General features: G+C 36.9%; 1 protein-coding gene across 29 annotated transcripts in view; it reads right to left on the bottom strand.

The window, feature by feature from the left end:
- The window catches only part of LOC136877263 (protein bric-a-brac 2), a 395,003-nt gene that overhangs the window by 193,954 nt on the left and 181,390 nt on the right, over positions 1-19,659 (bottom strand). Inside the window, exon 6 of one of the 29 annotated variants that reach the window (XR_010860747.2) lies at positions 4,631-5,436. The exons of 25 other annotated variants lie outside the window; for them this stretch is intronic. Coding sequence is in view for 1 of the 4 variants with exons in the window: in XM_067151146.2 (XP_067007247.1) it covers positions 3,770-4,014 (245 nt within the window). In the remaining 3 variants the exon portion in view is untranslated. Of the gene's footprint in view, positions 1-2,535; positions 4,015-4,630; positions 5,437-19,659 lie in introns of those variants that run through there. 3 more of the 29 variants (XM_067151146.2, XM_067151168.2, XM_067151165.2) reach the window with 3 other exon arrangements.

Below are 19,659 nucleotides of genomic sequence, written 5' to 3' on the forward strand. Positions count from 1 at the left end.
TACCCTGTGTAGTGCAAGTTTAAAGTGGATGTTTAAAGTTTGAGTCCTAGTTAGCTTGTGATCACATTGTGGAGCTTGTGTTTGGTTGGTACCAGTACACTATTTAACCATAAATGAAAAATAAATATTATCCAGCCATAAATATTAGTTAGACATTGGTGGGTAAACTACAAATATGCTGAACTTGTCAATGTCATCTACATATTTAATGCACTTTTCAATGCAATCTATGACAGTGAATACAGAAATAATTTTGGTAGCTTTTATGCACAGTCAAGATCTGTATCGGTTTTAAATATTATGAAAGAGGCTGACAAGGAAACTCTTTCATCCGTAAGTTTCCAATCTGAGTGAGATTTGGTACAACAATTTCAGTAGGAATGTTTTATTCAGCCATATCAAAATCAGATGCCCAGTCATATATTTAGCACCGAGCTCGATAGCTGCAGTCGCTTAAGTGCAGCCAGTATCTAGTATTCGGGAGATAGTAGGTTCGAACCCCACTGTCGGCAGCCCTGAAAATGGTTTTTTGTGGTTTCCCCATTTTCACACCAGGCATGTGCTAGGGCTGTACCTTAATTAAGGCCACGGCCGCTTCCTTCCCACTCCTAGCCCTTTCCTGTCCCATCGTCGTCATAAGACCTATCTGTGTCGGTGCAACATAAAGCAACTAGCAAAAAAAAAAAAAAAAACCGCATATATAAACACCTGTTTTGGGGTGTCAAAATTTGCTCATCTGAACATCACATAGACAGGAGTGAGCTGCGGGAAGCCGAGTTTAGGGGAGTAACGTGTGTGCGAGAAAGAAAGCGCGACAGCGTAGCACATGAAATGGCCAGCCACACCGCCTTTACCTGCATCCCACCGCTCACTCCTGTCTATGAGGTGCTTACACAAGCAAAATTTGACATACCCACACCGGTACTAAATATATGATTAACATGGCTAATAAAATATTCCTACCAAAATCGTTGTACCAAATCTCAGTCACACTGGACACTTACAGATGAAAGGGTTTCCTTCCGAGTTTTCTGTAAAGCAACTTAAGGTAGATTCCATTACTGAGCGCCTTATTAATACAGAAACTAGGGATAAAGTAATAATGACTACAATGTTATTAATATGATATCTGATCAAACCTTCTATTGTGAGAACAGATGACCAATGTCTAGCCTACCTATGTGCCACTGAGGTCTGGTGGTTTAGGGAAAATGACTGTCCATATAGAATAAATCAAAATAAAACAATGGTCTAATTTGAAGAGATGATCTATTTTGCACATTAGAGCCATTCTAGCAGTAACGAATGCAGAGGTGTGAGGAAAAAAAAACAGGGAGGAGAAAGTGGCAGATGAAGCAGTCTAATGAGAGGGTGTTCAAGCAAAATTTCCACATGTGAAGAGGCCATTCAGTGCACGAAAACAATGATATTCTGATCAAAATTTATTCCAATATGTATCTATGAGAAAAATGTAGAAATTCTGTTCAATCTCTGGAAAAAGCCTTAAAGATATATCACAAGCATATAAAAATAATTAGTCTATTTTGTTGAAACAATTTGATGAAATGCCTGTCTGCACTGGGTTACTCCCTCATCGAAACCTGGCAGTTAGGTATAAAATGCCTTTGGGTGTGGTGAGTCCATCAAAATAACAGCCTAGATGAAGAATTAAAGTGGCTCAGCACAAAGATCTCGTGTCCCCAGGGAAGTGTGTGAAGTGGATGGAGCCAACATATAATAAGATAGGAAAGGGTCCACTTATTCAATGCCAATTTATGGTTAATGCAATGACTGAGGATGACCTCGTAATGTAAGGTTGAAATTAACTAGTATGATGTTTACATGATAATATAGTTTATATCATTTTAACACAAGTGTATAGAATAGGTGGACCCTTTCCAATCTTATTATATGATGAATACTTGTCAATAAGGATCAATATGAAATTTATTACATATGAAGTGGATGGAGCTCAACGATCCACAGCCTGACGCCAGTGTTCTCCCTAGGACCTTTTTAATGGGTGCACCGTCCTGCTGTTTTTACAGATTGCCCAGCTGATATACCCAAGATATGCAGTAATTACATAATATTAATACATAATTGAGTCATCGGAGTTTAAATGTTTAGCTTGACTACGATGTACTGTCGTGCATGATCGGTGTCTGGATTAGCATGGAATCGCATGTGAGCACTCTATTCCACATGACAACACAAACCCATATGGCACTCTACAACAACTGAGCAGTAAGCCCAGGTGTTACATTATTATGAACAAGCAGTAGACCACTAGAAGTTCATAATAGTCTGTTATGTCTTGTTAGTGATAACACCACTAAAATAGTTCAATGTAGCTGTTAATGTTTACCTGTCTGGTATTACTGTTAATGTTCTGAGGGGAATAAACTGAAATTTTATCATATTCTTTATTTTTAATGAAGTATTCCCCGCTCGGCTACTCGTTCCTGCCAACCAGCTGACAAAAATTTCTAGGGAGAACACTGGACACAGAAGCTCCCTGGATAAGCATGACAAAGAAAGTAGCAGCATGATGAAATATACCAATAATAAATAATATTAATAATTTATTAATCTCTCCATCACGTACATCTGTGAATCAGCAGGTAAGTTTTTAATACATCCTCAAACCCTTGTCTTTTTGTAGCAAGTGGAAAATTTTCTCAGGCCTTTTATTTCCACCTAGGACATGTTTTGTAAATAATAAATAATAAATAATTTATCTAATTACAAGTGACTACTCTACAAAGATTGCAGTATTATTCATTTCTTAATTTTTCACGAGGTTGTTGAATTAAGAAATAAATGTTTATTTGAAAGACTTTACTTCAGGCACTTACTGAAAGGACGTCCTAAATTAGTAATACATATAACCGTACTTATTGCATTTTTGTTGTAGTATGAACAGTCATTGATGAGTAAAGCTAAAAGTCATCTTTAACACTTCATTGTATGTATGTTTAGTCCTCAGCCTGAAGGCTGGTTGGATCCTCAACAGCTCTGCCATCAGCTGTCATAGATGGCCTAGGCATCACTGAAGAGGCGTACTAGGGAAATGACTGAGGTAGTTTCCCGTTGCTTTCCTCACTGAGCCAGAAGTTGCTATTACATATCAGTCTGCCAAGCCCACTGAAATGCATGCACCAACCAACTCTATGAGCAATATTTTCACGCCATTCATAGCAGGGACTGGCTGCAGAAGGAATGGCATTACTAGCATCACTCATACCTCAGTCACTTTCATTTTGTCAAAGCCAAGGATAAAGCTGAGACAGATCAATGAAAGTAACAAAATTGCTCTAACCCATACAAGAAGACATATTGCACTGTAAACACTAGGTTCGCCAGCAAACACTTCATTACAATCCCATAATGTCTATCAAGGACACACACACTGAAAACTGTAATGTAATATTCTTCATTAATACTCTGTTCAACCAAAAATTACTTAAACATGCAAGTATAAAATGAGAACATTATTATGTTATGCCCCCTACGCATAAAATGGTTTCACTCATACTGGCCTCTCAAGCGACAGCCATATAGGAACCAGCATACAGATTACAATATAATAAGCCTTCCCAGGAATCATCAGCCTATGTAATACTAAGTGATGTAATTAGAAGACAACTCTCTTCAAAAAACAAGAATCTCAGGATATTAATTATAATAGGACATAAATCTAGATACACGTTTTAGAGCTGACTTGTGAAGAAGTTTGACTGGCAAACTACGATTGCCAAAGATGAGACTATTCCTTTCCATGAACAACACGCATGTGTCGCTTCATATTGCCCCTTCGACTGAGCACACAATTACAAATTGTACATGTAGAGGTGCCTTGGTGATAGGCCATATGGTCGTAACATGAGTTCTGGCGACGAAAAGACTTGCCACAAACTTTACATGAATAGAGCCCATCTTGGAACTCAAACTTCTTCTCATGGGGTGAAGTGTAGTAATCCATCTTCCATAATTGTCCATCTTCTCCACTGCCTAAAAAGGATCAATAATCTTTGTATTAACAACACACAAAAGACAACAGAGTGTCTACAAGAAGCTGTGGAAGTAGGAAAAACATCATACACGGAAATCATACACCATATCCTGTTGCCTTTCAAACAGATCACTAAGAAATACAACTACAATTACTGTACCTTATTCCACATGTCTTCAGTTCTACTAGATGTAACAATAAATGAAAAAACAGCCCATAGATAAATATAAATGTGATAAGTTCATGCTACAATCTCATGGTGCCCACTTGAACAAGCATGCACAAGATGAGTAATAAATTTGAAGGGCTATGTGTCTAGTGGGCCAAGTTTATTAATAAACTTATATATAGGTCAATGATAGCAATTTAAAGTTGTTGTATTCCAGGGGAAATGTTGAATAAAGTGTTCAAATTACTCATATCATTCATTCTATATTTAAAAAAAAAAAAAAAAGCATAGTCCCCTGTCCTTCAACTAAAGCATGTGGTTTACCATAAAGGTACAACATATTTACACAACTGAAGATTTTTGGGCCACTCCAATCCAAATGACAACTCTCTTTCCATTAAATATGCCACATGTTTCTACATAGCTAAAGATGACCCAGAACGTACCTTCAATACAGCTATTTCTTTCTTGTAGGAGAAATCAAGATATGACTATAAGATTGGCTTCTCTGACTGAATACCTATCGGAATGGGAGCCAATACCAGTGCCTGTAATGGTAAAAGAACTCAAAAGTTTACTGTAAAATGTCACTGATTCAATATTCTGCAAACATATTTAGATCTAAACTAAGTGGTAGCAATATTCTCTTACCTCAAAGTCTTCTTTCATCTTCTGTTGCAATCTCGACAGATATCACAAAACAGATTGCATAAATCCATCGATGTACAGAAGAGTTAATATTTTGTTGGTTAAAAAAAACCACAGAAGTTTATTTAATACAAAAAGATCCAAAATGAATACCTTACAAACTGTTCAAAGTCTTAAGTATAGAAATAATAAGAATACAACATAAAAATAAATGTAGACATAGGCAATGAACAATAATTTCACATACCTTCAGGATCATGGTGTAAAGATGCCTTCTACTTTTAAGTATTCTTCATTAGGGTTTTCTTGAATGTACACAAGGGTTGAAGTACACAGACACACCCCATTACAATATCATCAATATAATTTTATTAATCGGATGCTTACACCTATACAATGTTGTGTAGCTTTCTGAGATGTACTTTTAGTTCGTACTTCCTACACATGACTGCTGGACAAATAGGACACTTGGTCTCACCAGTGTGAGCCTTGTAGTGGAGTCGCAGCGACTGAGGATGCTTGAAAACTTTAGAACACACCCCGCAAGCGTATGTCCTCACTGATGAGCTAGGATATATACTAGTGGGCAAATGATGAAGCCAACCTGAAAAGGGGATTTACACGAATATTCTTCAACACACTGTGACTGTGGGAAAAATACACAGCAAAACTTAAAACGAACATACAACTATCCAGTTGAGAGTCAATACTGAACACACGTGTCCATAAATGAAGTATTCAATAACATTGGTTGAGTGTGTTTTCAGAATTCACATTCATGCCAAACTAGTCTTATGAAATACACGTCATAGATACTTGCATGATCAAAATAAATACGACCACAAATTTAATAGAGTTAACACATTGCTGCTGAAGCATGACCTAATATGTTCACAAATGCTCAGCACATCAAGAAGCTGTACAAGTCCGTTTGCCTCATTTCTCTATGCACAAACAGATTCAAATAGACCCCAGCTTTTGTTTCAAGATGACAGACTAAGTAAACATGTATAACAAGAAAAGCAGCAACTTAACACAGATAATATATGGACAATTATCATTCCCAGAGGAAGACAATATCATAAATAGCAAATTTCTTCTTCTGCTACTTGCTCTGCTTAATGATAAAAATCATAATTATCTTACAATTAGATTCAGAGATCATGGTCTTACATTGGTCGTGCAGAATGTAGGAAAAAACTTAATAATAACCGAGGCATCTTTTACACCGAAAAATGCATATAGGAGTCAATCTTACAATGCCAAGAAATTACCAAACTCCTGTCAAAATCCATTTGGAATATTTGCCTCCTTGGAGTCTTCAGTATATGATACACATTACTAATACCCACAGAAGAGTTAAAATCACAATTACAAACACAAGAAGACTTTGAGGTACCATTTACTGTGTCACGACAAAGAAATTGTAATTCTGTTGGGCAGCTTACAGTTTAATTTTTAATTCTGATGGGTAAACACCAAATGCGTCACCAAAAATATTTTTCACACCAAAATCATACAATATTAAATTCTATACGGACATTTTCCCATCTTATTCCACATCCAGCAATGAACTCTAATGATGCCTAATTGAAGGTAACATTACGATCACACAAAATCAACATAAAAAATTGTAGCAGTGTAAGTTACTAATGTCCAAGTGTTATATAGACAGGAACAAGTAAAGGAATACACAATAGGATAAACACAATGGCAGGTCAGTGTGGAAGAGAGAACAAGAAAGATAAGACAAGGATCCTTTTCTTGTTCCTTCCTGCTATTTATCATGACCAAGTATGTGTGCCATATTAGTCAATATAAATGGTTTTATTATCTAATTCTACTTCAATGAACTATTTGTTTCCAAGGAGTTCTGGACAGTCAAATATGTAAGCAAAATAACTCAATCAAATCTTATTGATGTAATGCTAGCTGAAGTTATTGTTATATTACAAGGGTAACAAGTTGGTATAATTCAAGAAAAACTTAAAAGTGGGGAAAAATGACAGTACGGTCTTTGTCTAAAGACATAAAGAGACGAAACACTTTGGATGAAGCTCCATGTATGAGCTGACTTTGGTGGAGAGGTCGTGTGTGGTTGTAGGTTGTCTAGAACAGTGTTTCCCAATGTTGAGGCATCCTTAAAAAAAATAGTAATTGTGTTTTAAACTTTTTGTTTTTGTTTAGTGCCTATCTTAATGTAGGATAATGTGTTTGTACAAACCACAGATTTAATTGCACTAAAATGAACACAGAGATAAGTAATTTAAATACAACCGGGCGAGTTGGCCGTGCGTGTAGAGGCGCGCGGCTGTGAGCTTGCATCCGGGAGATAGTAGGTTCGAATCCCACTATCGGCAGCCCTGAAAATGGTTTTCCGTGGTTTCCCATTTTCACACCAGGCAAATGCTGGGGCTGTACCTTAATTAAGGCCACGGCCGCTTCCTTCCAACTCCTAGGCCTTTCCTATCCCATCGTCGCCATAAGACCTATCTGTGTCGGTGCGACGTAAAGCCCATAGCAAAAAATAAAAAAATAAAAAAAATAAAAAAAATAATTTAAATACAATATTAATGATCAAGTTTACAACATAAGAAACTATTAATTTAATAATATTTATTTGTGATACTTGAAAAGTGTTTAATAATATTACAAAGATCACTACCCAGAGGGTATTACATTGTTTTGGTTGTTCTGTAGTCCCTCTAATTTTCACAGATTTAATTTCCAGACTGATTTTTCCGAATGCATTTCATTAAAACATCTCTGGTATAATCTGTTATTAAATGTTTCTTTTTCAGGCATTTTCTAATTTTATTTATCTTGCATTAGTTCTAACAGACTGAAAAACATCATAGTTATAAACTTTGAATGCAGCATTGCAGCGGCTCTGAACAAATTTTAAAATGCGCGCGCGCCACAGACACACACACACTCAGCTTCATTCACTGATGCTTTTAGATTGAATTCTGGAAGTTGGAACAGTCTATAATGGAGATGTATTCTTGACCAATATACCATACTCGTTTAGATGCTTCCTGTTAAAGTTTGTATATCTAACAATGCAATTTAAATTATGCTGATTGTTTGTGGCCAACAGATTTGTGTGCTTCCTGTGTGCATCTTTGTCAAAGCATGCAAATTTTGATACACCCTATCCCTGTGGATCAGATTTTACAAAAAACTAGGAAGTAATGGAGCTACAACAATGACAACAGTTACATATAATATTTTTTTAAATAAATATAAAAACAGGCTTCTTAAATATAATAATAATAATAACCCCTGAAACTATTCCTTCGGAAATTTTTCCCCTACGAGGATAAATTATGTTAATAAATGTGTGTAAACTAATTACAGTATAATGATTTATCTCCAACAGCATGGCGAATAATACAAAATTGAGATATGTTAGTGTTATAACAATCTAGGTCCAGGAACATGGCTGCTGGCTTAGATAGACCGATATTATTTGAGGAATACCATGCCGGTATCAGGATGAACAGAATTAGCACCTTGTGAGGGCCCCTTGCCAAGGTTACAAGTGAAACTTGGTCAACAGTCTCAAAGGCGGAAAAAGAATTTCATTTCCCGATGGCAAGGAGAGCGGAAGAACCTAATAGAGTAAACCCTGAAATATAATCATTTCAGACTAACAACATGATTTATTTCAAAATTTAATTCCTAGCCCCTAAAACACACAATTTCAACTGCAGAATGGAAAAACCACTGAAAGAAAACAGTTGGTAGCTCAGAAGTCACCATTGTGGCATGAAATGCATCAGGACCCAGTGCTCTGAGGAGTCCCAACATCTGGAATAAGGATGAACTGGAGCATCATTGGAAACCTACCAAATTTAACTTTAAGAATGTACTCTAAACATAAATTCATAACTGAAGATTGGTAAACAAACAGAATTAGAAGTACTTCTGAATAAAAATGAAATTCAAATCTTAGAAGAAGAGACCAAATTTTTGAATGAGAGAAAAAATTATAGAATATAAGATAACAGAATTCACATCTAGCTTGGAAACAGTATTCCTTCTAACAAATAAATGCAAAAATAAAACGTACACTTTTGTTAACTGTCAAACACCAACAAATGTAGAGGAAAAAACAAAAAACAGACAAATTCTGGGACCTTCTGGAAGATGAAACATCTAAAATCCCTAAATCAAATGTTGTGATATTACTACGTGACTTCAATGCCCAAATAGGTAAAGAAAAGATCTGTAGAGCAATAGTAGGAGAATAATCGGCACACCAAAGAACCAACAAAAATGGAATGAGATTAATCAATCTCTACCACACCTTTCAGTTGAAGTTAATGTCGACTTTCTTTAGAAAGCTTCCAAGAAAAGCTAAAACACATCTCCAAACCTTACATTAGGTGAATTTCAATTAGTTTCTGTGGCTATATCTCAAAGAAACATGAAAGAAATCACGACAAAGTAATGAGAAGCAGAGAATATGACTCTCTCAAATTAAACTCCAGCTTGAACCATACAGAAAACATGGAAGAATGAAGAAAGTAACAAAGTATAACAAAGACAGACTAAACACTGCAAGAAACAATAGAGAAATTTCAAGAAGAAATAAAAGTAACTCAACATGATAACTGGCAAGGTTTATCTAAAGAAATCACATTTACAACCTCTTTGGGTGCAATTTCATTGAAATAAATGAGTGCAGTTTTCCGAACATCTGTCTGAGTGCCACTGCTGTAGTGCTTGCAAACCAAACCATCACAGGCTCTGCTTTGCTATTCTATTTCGTAGATTTTCGTCCGGTGCAAGTTATTTACTTTTGTATAAATCTTATTTGATTATATGCATTTTTGGTACAGTGTGAGTAAATATGGCATCTTCATTACGGAAAACTAGTGATGAAGTATGGCGAAATTTGTTAGAAGATGAAATGGATGGATCTGACTTTTGAGGATAATGAGAATGAACCAACAGTCAGAGTCAGATTCGAAATGTGTATTAGATATTTATTCCCACAAAATACTGGAAAGTAAAAGTAATGACGGGCCTGCCGTATCGCAACCTATCATAACGTGGTCTAGGGTCACTCCTCCTAAGCAAGGCATGCCAGTACATATTCCCTAATATTTTCAAGAACATACCTCTCAGCGTGATAAACATTTTGGTAGTCCATTACAGGTACATTATTGACAATTCGCAGCTCCATGGCTAAATGGTTAGCGTGCTGGCCTTTGGTCACAGCGGTCCCGGGTTCGATTCCCGGCAGGGTCGCGAATTTTAACCATCAATGGTTCATTTCGCTGGCACGGGGACTAGGTGTATGTGCCGTCTTCATCATCATTTCATCCTCATCACGATGCACAGGTCACCTACGGCCGTCGAATCAAAAAACCTGCATCTGGCGAGCCGAACATGTCCTCAGACACTCCCAGGACTAAAAGCCATACGCCATTTCATTTCATTTACAATCTGTATATCACAGTTTGTTTGTGACATGTTTCAGTTTTGTGTACATATGATCAAATTTTTATTTTTATTTTGAATATAGGAATTACACTTTTTGAACAGACTGTACATTTTTCTTCTCAAAAAAAAAAAAAAAAAACATTTATGCAATTTTGTGTCAATTGGACAACCCTCAACGTATTAGCTTTATGTAGATATCTAAAACTTCACAGACATATTTCATATCTTGCAGATACTTTGTATTATATTTAGATAACTAAAAGATGCCAAATATGGCTGCCACCACAAGATTTAACATTACCAGTTCTGGGGGTTAAGAGAAATTTCAAAAGTTCATCACAGCTTATTGAAATACAAGATAGTTTTGTAAAAAATAACTCCAGACTTTTCTATCAGACTTTTAAGAGCAAACCAAAAGGCTCTCAAGGCCCTAATATTTGCTTTAGAGATAAAAGTGGTTGAATTGGCTTCAACGATGTGAAATACTTGCAAAACACTTGTTCAAATTTTAAAACTGCCCAGAGCAAACCAAAAGTTAGAATTTCCAAAAAATAAATGAAAATCTACAAGAAGATGCACGACCCACTGTTGATGAAATTAAAGATGTGATTGAAACTCTCAAAAAATAATAAAGCCAGTGGAGAAGAGTTGATAACGCCTGAGCTTTTACAATCCTCTGTCTAAAATAGTTAAGGACCTACACTTAATCTCTGAAGATATTTGGAAAACAGAGAAAATCCCAAAAGAATGGAGGTGTCTCCCTTCTGCCAATTGCTTACAAAATATTCTAAAAAATTTTGCTAAACAGACTAGAAAGTCAGTTGGGTGAATATCAGGGTGGATTTCAAAAAGGCAATCTGGCTCAGAACAAATACTTAATTTGAAGTCCATCTGTCACAGGCTAAAAGGACATAGTTGTAACATTCAGAGATTTTCAAAAAGTCTTTGCCTCTGTTGATAGGGAAATCTTAGATCACAAACATAAAAAATGTCCCAAAATTTTTAATGACAGATATTGGTCAAACCAAGAAAGTGAAGAAATTCAAATATCTGGGGGAGAGATAATTCATGAAAGTGGTTTAGAAAAGCCTGCTACCGAGCTTGATAGCCGCAGTCGCTTAAGTGCGGCCAGTATCCAGTATTCGGGAGATAGTAGGTTCGAACCCCACTGTCGGCAGCCCTGAAGATGGTTTTCCGTGGTTTCCCATTTTCACACCAGGCTGTACATTAATTAAGGCCACAACCGATTCCTTTTGATTCCTAGTCCTTTCCTGTCCCATCGTCGCCATAAGACATATCTGTGTCGGTGCAACGTAAAGCCAATAGCGAAAAAAAAAAAGCCTGCTAAAGAAAAAGGAATATGAAAGACGACATATGGCATTACTAAGAATGTTTAGAATAAGTGCTTATCAATGAGTCATAAAACACGGCACTATAATACAGTCGTGTAACCAGAATGTCTAAGTGCGAGTGAATGCCTAGTACTAAATCATAGATTAGATAAGCTTGAAATACTAGAAAGAGGAATCATTAGAAAAATCCTGGGTCCAATGAAAAGTACAGTATTGTGAACAGTGAGAAGTAATAAGGGTATCTATTAGAAAATTAAAAAAATAATAATGGAAACAACAAGAAAAAGGCCATATCTTCAGGATGGATGAAAACAGCTTGACAAAGATATTCAAAATACCTTTGGAAGAAAATGTTCAACCTGGATTCAAGTACATAAAGATTTGGAACAAAGTAATACAGGAGAAGAAGAAATCAAAGAAAGAGGTATTTTTAGAAATAAAGCACTAAATATAGGATTCCATGGCAAAGGAAAAATTAAACTACTACAAAGTGGTCTGAGGAGAGAGAAAAAACCACTGCGAAAGGATGAAGGAGCACTGGAAAGAAATGAAAAGAAAATATAAAGGCTAAGGAATTATTCTCCTAGGTAACCTATCCACCACCATTTGCCTCACGTGACTCCACTAATGAAGCCGATTTATGCATCAGCTTCATCCATTGAGTTCATTCCTAACTTAGCCCTTATCTTCTCATTCAGGATACCTTCCTGCCATTGTTCCCACCTGTTGGTAACAGCAGTCGTTCATGCTACTTTCATGTCTGTTACGTCTAACTTATGAATTAGATATCCTGAGTCCATCCAGCTTTCACTCCCGTACAGCAAAGTTGGTCTGAAAACTGACTGATTTAAAGATAGTTTTGTACGGGAGCTGACTTACTTCTTAGAGAATACTGTTGACTGCAACTGCGAGCTCACTGCATTAGGTTTAAAGAAGCACGTAATCAATCAATGGAACAACATTTGGACTTCTTCACAACAGGCCAAGTCACCAGAGAAATATTCTTCCCTGAGGTTTTCAACCGCCTGCAAAGTAACGTGTTGGTGCCAAGCTTTGAAATTACTCAATTTTTGACTGGTCACGGCAAATTTGGTAATTATTTTCATCAATTCAGAATCAATAATCCTGATGGCTACGTGTGTGTTTGTGGATCCTCACAAAGAGTGGAGCACCTACTGTTTGAATGTGCTGCATTTGAAAAAAGGAGGCTTGACTTGAACTCTCATTTGAATTATTGCAACATTGCATTATCAAAACCCCTGTATCATTTGTTTAAGAAGCCATGCTGTTACAAATATTTTATTAATTTCATCCACTTCATTTTCCGTCGATTAGATACATGAATTCATTTTCATTGTAAAACTGAATATGTATTTTAACTATAACCCTGGTATACTATGTAAAATAGGGTTCCAAACAGCTTTGGATATTCAATAATAATAATAATAATAATAATAATAATAATAATAATAATAATAATAATGATGATTTAATACAGGCTGGGCAGAAACACGCAGAAAGGAACACAGTGAAAAAATGAAGAGATATTGGGAAGAAAAGAAGAAGAAACATTGTGCAACATAAGTTCAAACGCACTCCACAGTTGGGCACAACGAATCAAAAAAATTAATAATAATAATAATAATAATAATAATAATAATAATAATAATAATAATAATAATAATAATAATAATAGCTTTACAGCACCTTGATTCAATCTGACTTACTATACCGCCATCATTGGAGAGAAGACATTCTAAATACTTGAAATTATCTACCTGTTCCAGCTTTGAATCCCCAATCTGACATTCAATTCTCTTGGATTTCTTTACCTACTGATATCAATTTAGTCTTGGAAATATTAATTACAAGATATTATGCACAATTTAAAACCACATCATCAGCATAGGCCAGACTGCCCACATTTTCACCTAACTGAATTCCTCCCTGTCACTTAATACCTTTCAGTAGATGATCCATATAAACGATGAACAACAGTGAAAGATTACAGCCTTGTCTAATCCCTGTATGTACCTTGAACCATCAACTCATGCCAATTGTCAACATAAATGCCTTTGATGGATTTTAATAAACTACCCTTAATCCCATAGTCGCCTAGTACGACAAACATCTTTTCCCTCAGTACTGTGTCATTTGTCTGGCTCCACAGCTAAATGGTTAGTGGACTGGCCTTTGGTCACAGGGCTCCCGGGTTCAATTCCCGGCAGGGTCAGGAATTTTAAATATAACTGGTTAAATATGCTGGCACGGGGACTGGGTATATGTGTTGTCTTCGTCATAATTTCATCCTCATCACGACGTGTGGGTTGCCTACGGGAGCCAAATCAAAATACCTGCATCTGGCGAGCCAAACTTGTCCTCGGACACTCCCGGCACTAAAAACCATACACCATTTAATTTCTGCCATATGCCTTCTCCAGATCTACAAAACATATACATAACTGTCTATTCCTCTCGTAGCATTTTTCAATTACCTGGCACATACAGAAAATCTGATCCTAACAGTCCCTCTGTAGTCTGAAATTACACTGGTTTTCATCCAACTTCCTCTCAACCACTGATCACACCCTCCCTTCCAAGATGTAAGTGAACACCTTGCCTGGTATACTCATCAATGAGATACCTCAATAGTTGCTAAAATCCCTCCTGTTTCCTTACTTATAGATGTATGTTCAGTCCGTCAGCGATTCCGCTGGTGGGATCCTCAAGAGCTCTGCTATCAGCTGTCATAGATGGCATTACTGAAGAGGCGTACTAGGGAAATGAGGAGTGAGGTAGTTTCCCGTTGCTTTCCTCGCCAAGCCAGAGTTGCCATTACATATCAGTCTGCCAAGCCCACAGAAATGCATACACCAACCGACCCTATGAGCAACATTTTCACACCATTCATAACAGGGAGTGGCTGTATAAGGACTGGCATTACTAGCATTGCTCATACCTCAGTCACTTTCATATTGTCAAAGCCAAGGATAAGACAGAGACAGATTTATGAAAGTAACAAAATTGCTCTAGCCTATACCAGAAGACATAGTGCACTTGTAAACACTAGGTTCTGCCAGCAAAGGCATTGCTTACAGATAGATGCAATTATTGCCTTTGTCCAATCAGAAGGTACCTTACGAATATCCCACGCTAATATTATAGCCAAGTGAACAAGAACATTTTACCAGACAAAAGGTCATGTAGTTTTGGATTCTGGATATGTTGTTGGTACTTGGGTCCTTAAAAAAAAAAACTTCTAATTTGGAGTGACTGTGTTCGCATCAGTACAACCACTTTAGTGTCACTTTTTTATTTTTGCTGCAAATTTCATGCTCTATAAACAATTATAAGAGTACTTTTCTTGTAGGATGCACTAGTAAAGAGTTATCAAGCAAAACTCTTAAAAAAGGAGACACAAAAGTGGTCGTAGTGATGTGGGCACGGGTGTGCCAAATTAGGAAACTTTGATTTTTAATAAGGGCCGAGGTACTAACAACATATCCAAAATCCAAAACTACACGACCTTTTGTCACGTAACCCGCCCATTTCACGACCTGGCCACTGGCCTATTACTCTATGAAGCCCTTTCACCCCTGCCTTCCCATTATACTTCACCATTTCAGGTCTAATTTCATCTACTCCCACTGCTTCGTGACAATGGAGTTTATTGACCATCCTTTCCACTTCCTCAAGCAAAATTCGACCAACAACATTGTCCTCCTCCTCATGAGCTCATTTGTTTGTGACATCACCAGGGAGAATTCCTTTTACGCTGAGAAGATTTTCAAAATATTCCTTCCACCTCTCCGGTGATTACCTGCAATCTATTGTGAGTTCACCTGATTTACCCAAACCAGTATTCATTTTCTTTTTCTCTCCCTCCCTTTCTTACTGTCCAGAAAGGTTTCCTTGCTGCTCGACCTAGCCTTTCCAGATTATTACCAAAATCTTCTCATGACTTCTTCTTGAATTCAATAACTATTTGTTTTGCTCTGTTTCTTTCCTCTACATACATATTCCCTGTCTGCATCAGTCCTTGTTTGGAGCCATTTCTGATAAGCCTTCTTTTCATGTTTACAAGATGCTTTCACTTTGCCATTCCACCACGATGCGAGCTTTTTCCCATCTTTACATACAGTTGTTCCTAGGCATTCCCTTGCTGTTTCTACTACAGCATCCCATTATGCCACCCATTCCTCTTTCTACAGTATATCCTGAACCTGCTTACTGTCCACTGTTCGGAACTTCTCACTAATCATATCCATGTACTTCTGTCTAATTTCCTCGTCCTGGATATTTTCTACCCTTCTCTATACTAGGCCTAGAGATACTAGTTCAGTACAGACTGTGGTCTGTATCATAAAAAATTCCCCAGAATTCCCTTATATTCCTAAGAGATTTCCTGAATTCAAAATTGGTTATGATAAAGTCTATCATGGATCTGGTGCCCCCACCCTGCCATGTGTAGCAGTGAATAGCCCAATGCTTCAAGAATGCTAATCCTAAACTAGCACCCCAAGTCCAGTAAATGCTTCCCATTCCTATTAGCTTCCATATCTTCCCCACATTTACCAATCATCCTTCTGTGTCCTTTGCAGTTCTATTTCCAACTGTCACACTGAAATCGCCCATTAGCACTATCCCATTCTGACTGTTGACTCTGACTACAATGTCACTCAATGCTTCATAAAACTTGTCAATTACATCCTCATCTTCAACCTTACATAGTGGATACACTGAGACAATTCTCATTCAAATTCCTCCAACTGCCAAATCTATCCAAATCATTTATGTGCCTAATAGAAACTATGTTGCATGCAATAGTATTCCCGATGAACAGTCCTACCCCACACTCTGCCCTTTCCTTTTTAACACCCATCAAGTGTACTTTATAATATTCTATCTCCTCCTCGTTATCTCTCCTTTATCGAAAATGGTTAACTCCTAACAAACTGAGATGCATCCTCTTTGCTAACTCAGCCAGTTCCACGTTCTTCCATAAGCCCCATTAATAATGATAGCCCCCCATTGAATTCCATTTCGTTCAAATGTGAGTTGGACTCCATTACTCCCATAGGTGCAAGGCTTGCTTAAAATGTTCTGAACATGTTCGGCAAAAATTCTGCGAAGCAGGATGCTAACCTTGCTTACACATAGTCTAAGTGAGAATCTCTCCCAAGGACCACCAATGGATTATATAGTCCTAGTCTCCTGAGTACAAAGAGGGCCACGATGCAGAATATGCCCGAGAGGCCAACTCCCATTCCATAGCAACCCGTTTCATGACTCTCAGGACTACTTACTAGGCTACTCAGCTGTTGCCCATGGTTCACGAACTAGGATGTGACCATGAACCATTGCATGAATAAAATTATTTATAGCCTACATTAATACCACACCACCCTACTTTAGATTTCAATTTTCATTAAATTCTCTTCATCCATTTCGCGCGCACGCGCGCACACACACACACAGAAAATTAAAAAGTACATTTCCTTGTTATTGTGGACATGATCAATACAGATATACCATTCTTTTTAAATTCTGCACAATGTACAGACAAAACTCTTATTTTATATATAAATAGCATTTCTGTAGTGAAGAACCCATAATCTATGAAAATAGAATCAATATGTAGGAATGAAGCATCAATTTTTCATGATGGTTTGGTGAATTTAGATACTGTTGTAGTTTAATAAACATTCTGAAAAAAAAAAAAAAAAAAAAAAACATAAAAATAAAATAAAATAAAATAGAAGGAAAGGAAAATACCTTTTGTTCTAAACTGCTTTTCGGGTACATAATCGAATCGGACTTTAACCAAAATGGGCATGGTTAAAGAGCTTACCGAGATGAATATTCTGAGCCCAAATTTGAGGTTGTTGCTTTAGCCTTTTGGGAGATATACTCCTAAATGTGAGGCAGAAAATAAAATAAATAGTAATTTCTATCCGATTTTCCCCTTTTATACCAGCTGAATGATGTCTGATGAAAAAATTGTTTCCGTTTTTAGATTCCATGGGAATAAACTTCAAATTTCCTTTTCTAAAACATACCCGGAATTCACAAGTTTTGTCGATCAGCCTTAAAAAAGTGGGATTTTCAAGTCCAAACCCTGGGGGCTCATAATTTCCACACTCATCTGATTTCAATATTCTTAGTGTTATCTTGAAGCCCTTTCAGACATTGTAAAATACTCAAAAATTGATTAACATCTAACAAAGAAAAGACAAAATGTACCATGTCCAACAGTAATTATACAGAAATACAAAAGGGCTAAAGTAAGAAAGCTTCATATGGCTTTACTAGTACGATTTAATTTGACACTTATTTGCTCCTTTCCAATAATTAATTTAATGGTTCTAGTTTTCCACATTACAAGAAATAAAAACGAGTCTCAGGAATAGAGGGAAGCTTAAATAGGACTAACGCCCTCCCAGCAACTGAAAGAATTTAAAAACAAAAGTAGAAAGAAAGTATACTATTCCATTTTTAAATTTTTTTAGTAAGTTGCTTTACGTCGCACCGACACAGACAGGTCCTATGGCGACGATGAGACAGAAAAGGGCTGGGAATGGGAAGGAAACAGCCATGACCTTAATTAAGGTACAGCCCCAGCATTTGCCTGGTGTGAAAATGGGAAACCACGGAAAACCATCTTCAGGGCTGCCAACAGCGGGTTCGAACCCCACTATCTCCCGAATACTCGATACCGGTCGCATTTAAGACAATTGCAGCTATCAAGCTCGGTAGACTATTCCATTCTCCAGCCCTTATACATTCTCCCAAATTCTGTTTTTAATCGGCTGGGTGCACCCCAAAATATACCTGTAGTGTGCTACCATAAATTGTCAAATCATATATCGGTATATCATCATTAGCTGAAGCTGTAAATTGGTAAGATGGAGATTTCCATCACAAAGTATGAGTATGGGTATGAGTAACGTACCTTCTAAATGGGCTAGAGTAGGAGTACACAAGGAAAGAGGAAAGGTCACAGCATTTCTTTGGCAAGTTTTCTAGGTAAGTTGCTTACATGTACTGTGGAAAAAACAATGTGATTATTCATATAGGATAAAATTAATGATGGATTCATACTTTACATGGGTTGTCAATACCAGATTTCTGGTGTGCATCAAGTAATTATTATGTAGAGTATAATACGCACGATGTTGGCCCTGCGCTCTAGGGGTAAAGAGCCTGCATCTTACCAGAGCCTCCGGATTTGATTCCAGGCCCGGTCAGGGATTTTTAACTGGATATAAGGGCTGGTTCAATACTTCACATTTTCAGTTTGGGCTTAGGTCATGTTCAGCTTGCCAAACCTTGAATTTGATCCCAGGATCTCTACCATTTGCTGTATTCAACTATAAGGATTGAAACTGAAAATGTGAGAAATGATGTTTTATAGCGCAAATGTCTTCTATTCGCATGTACTTCAGCCATATGTTTTAACATGTAAAAAGCAAATTAGCATAATCAACCAATATTAAGAATCAAGATAAATAACTTGCATGTAAGAACACTTAATGGTATACGTAAAGACAGTCGAAGTAAGAAATAAAAATGTTTCATTGTTATCGTGAACAATTTGGTCTAATATAGGAAAGGATGCTTTAAAAACTTTCAAGGCATAATTATTTAACATATGACCCAACAGTTTTACCAGTTTCATTTAAAATACCTATTAATGTATTCCTAATGAAGTTTTGTAGACTTAAAGGTGGATAAGAAATTCAAAATTTTGCTCTTTTCGGCAGTTTCCGTCCTACCCTGTTTTTCTGATGTTCACTTCTACATCCACTACTTCTCTCTCTCTCTCTCTCTCTCTCTCACACACACACACACACACACACAAGGAATAACAGGGTACCATGATGATGATGATGATGATGATGATGATGATTTTTTTTTGCTAGGGGCTTTACGTCGCACCGACACAGATAGGTCTTATGGCGACGATGGGATAGGAAAGGCCTAGGAGTTGGAAGGAAGCGTCCGTGGCCTTAATTATGGTA

This window comes from Anabrus simplex, chromosome 7 (genome assembly GCF_040414725.1).
Source record: "Anabrus simplex isolate iqAnaSimp1 chromosome 7, ASM4041472v1, whole genome shotgun sequence".
Classification (NCBI taxonomy): Eukaryota; Metazoa; Arthropoda; class Insecta; order Orthoptera; family Tettigoniidae; genus Anabrus; species Anabrus simplex.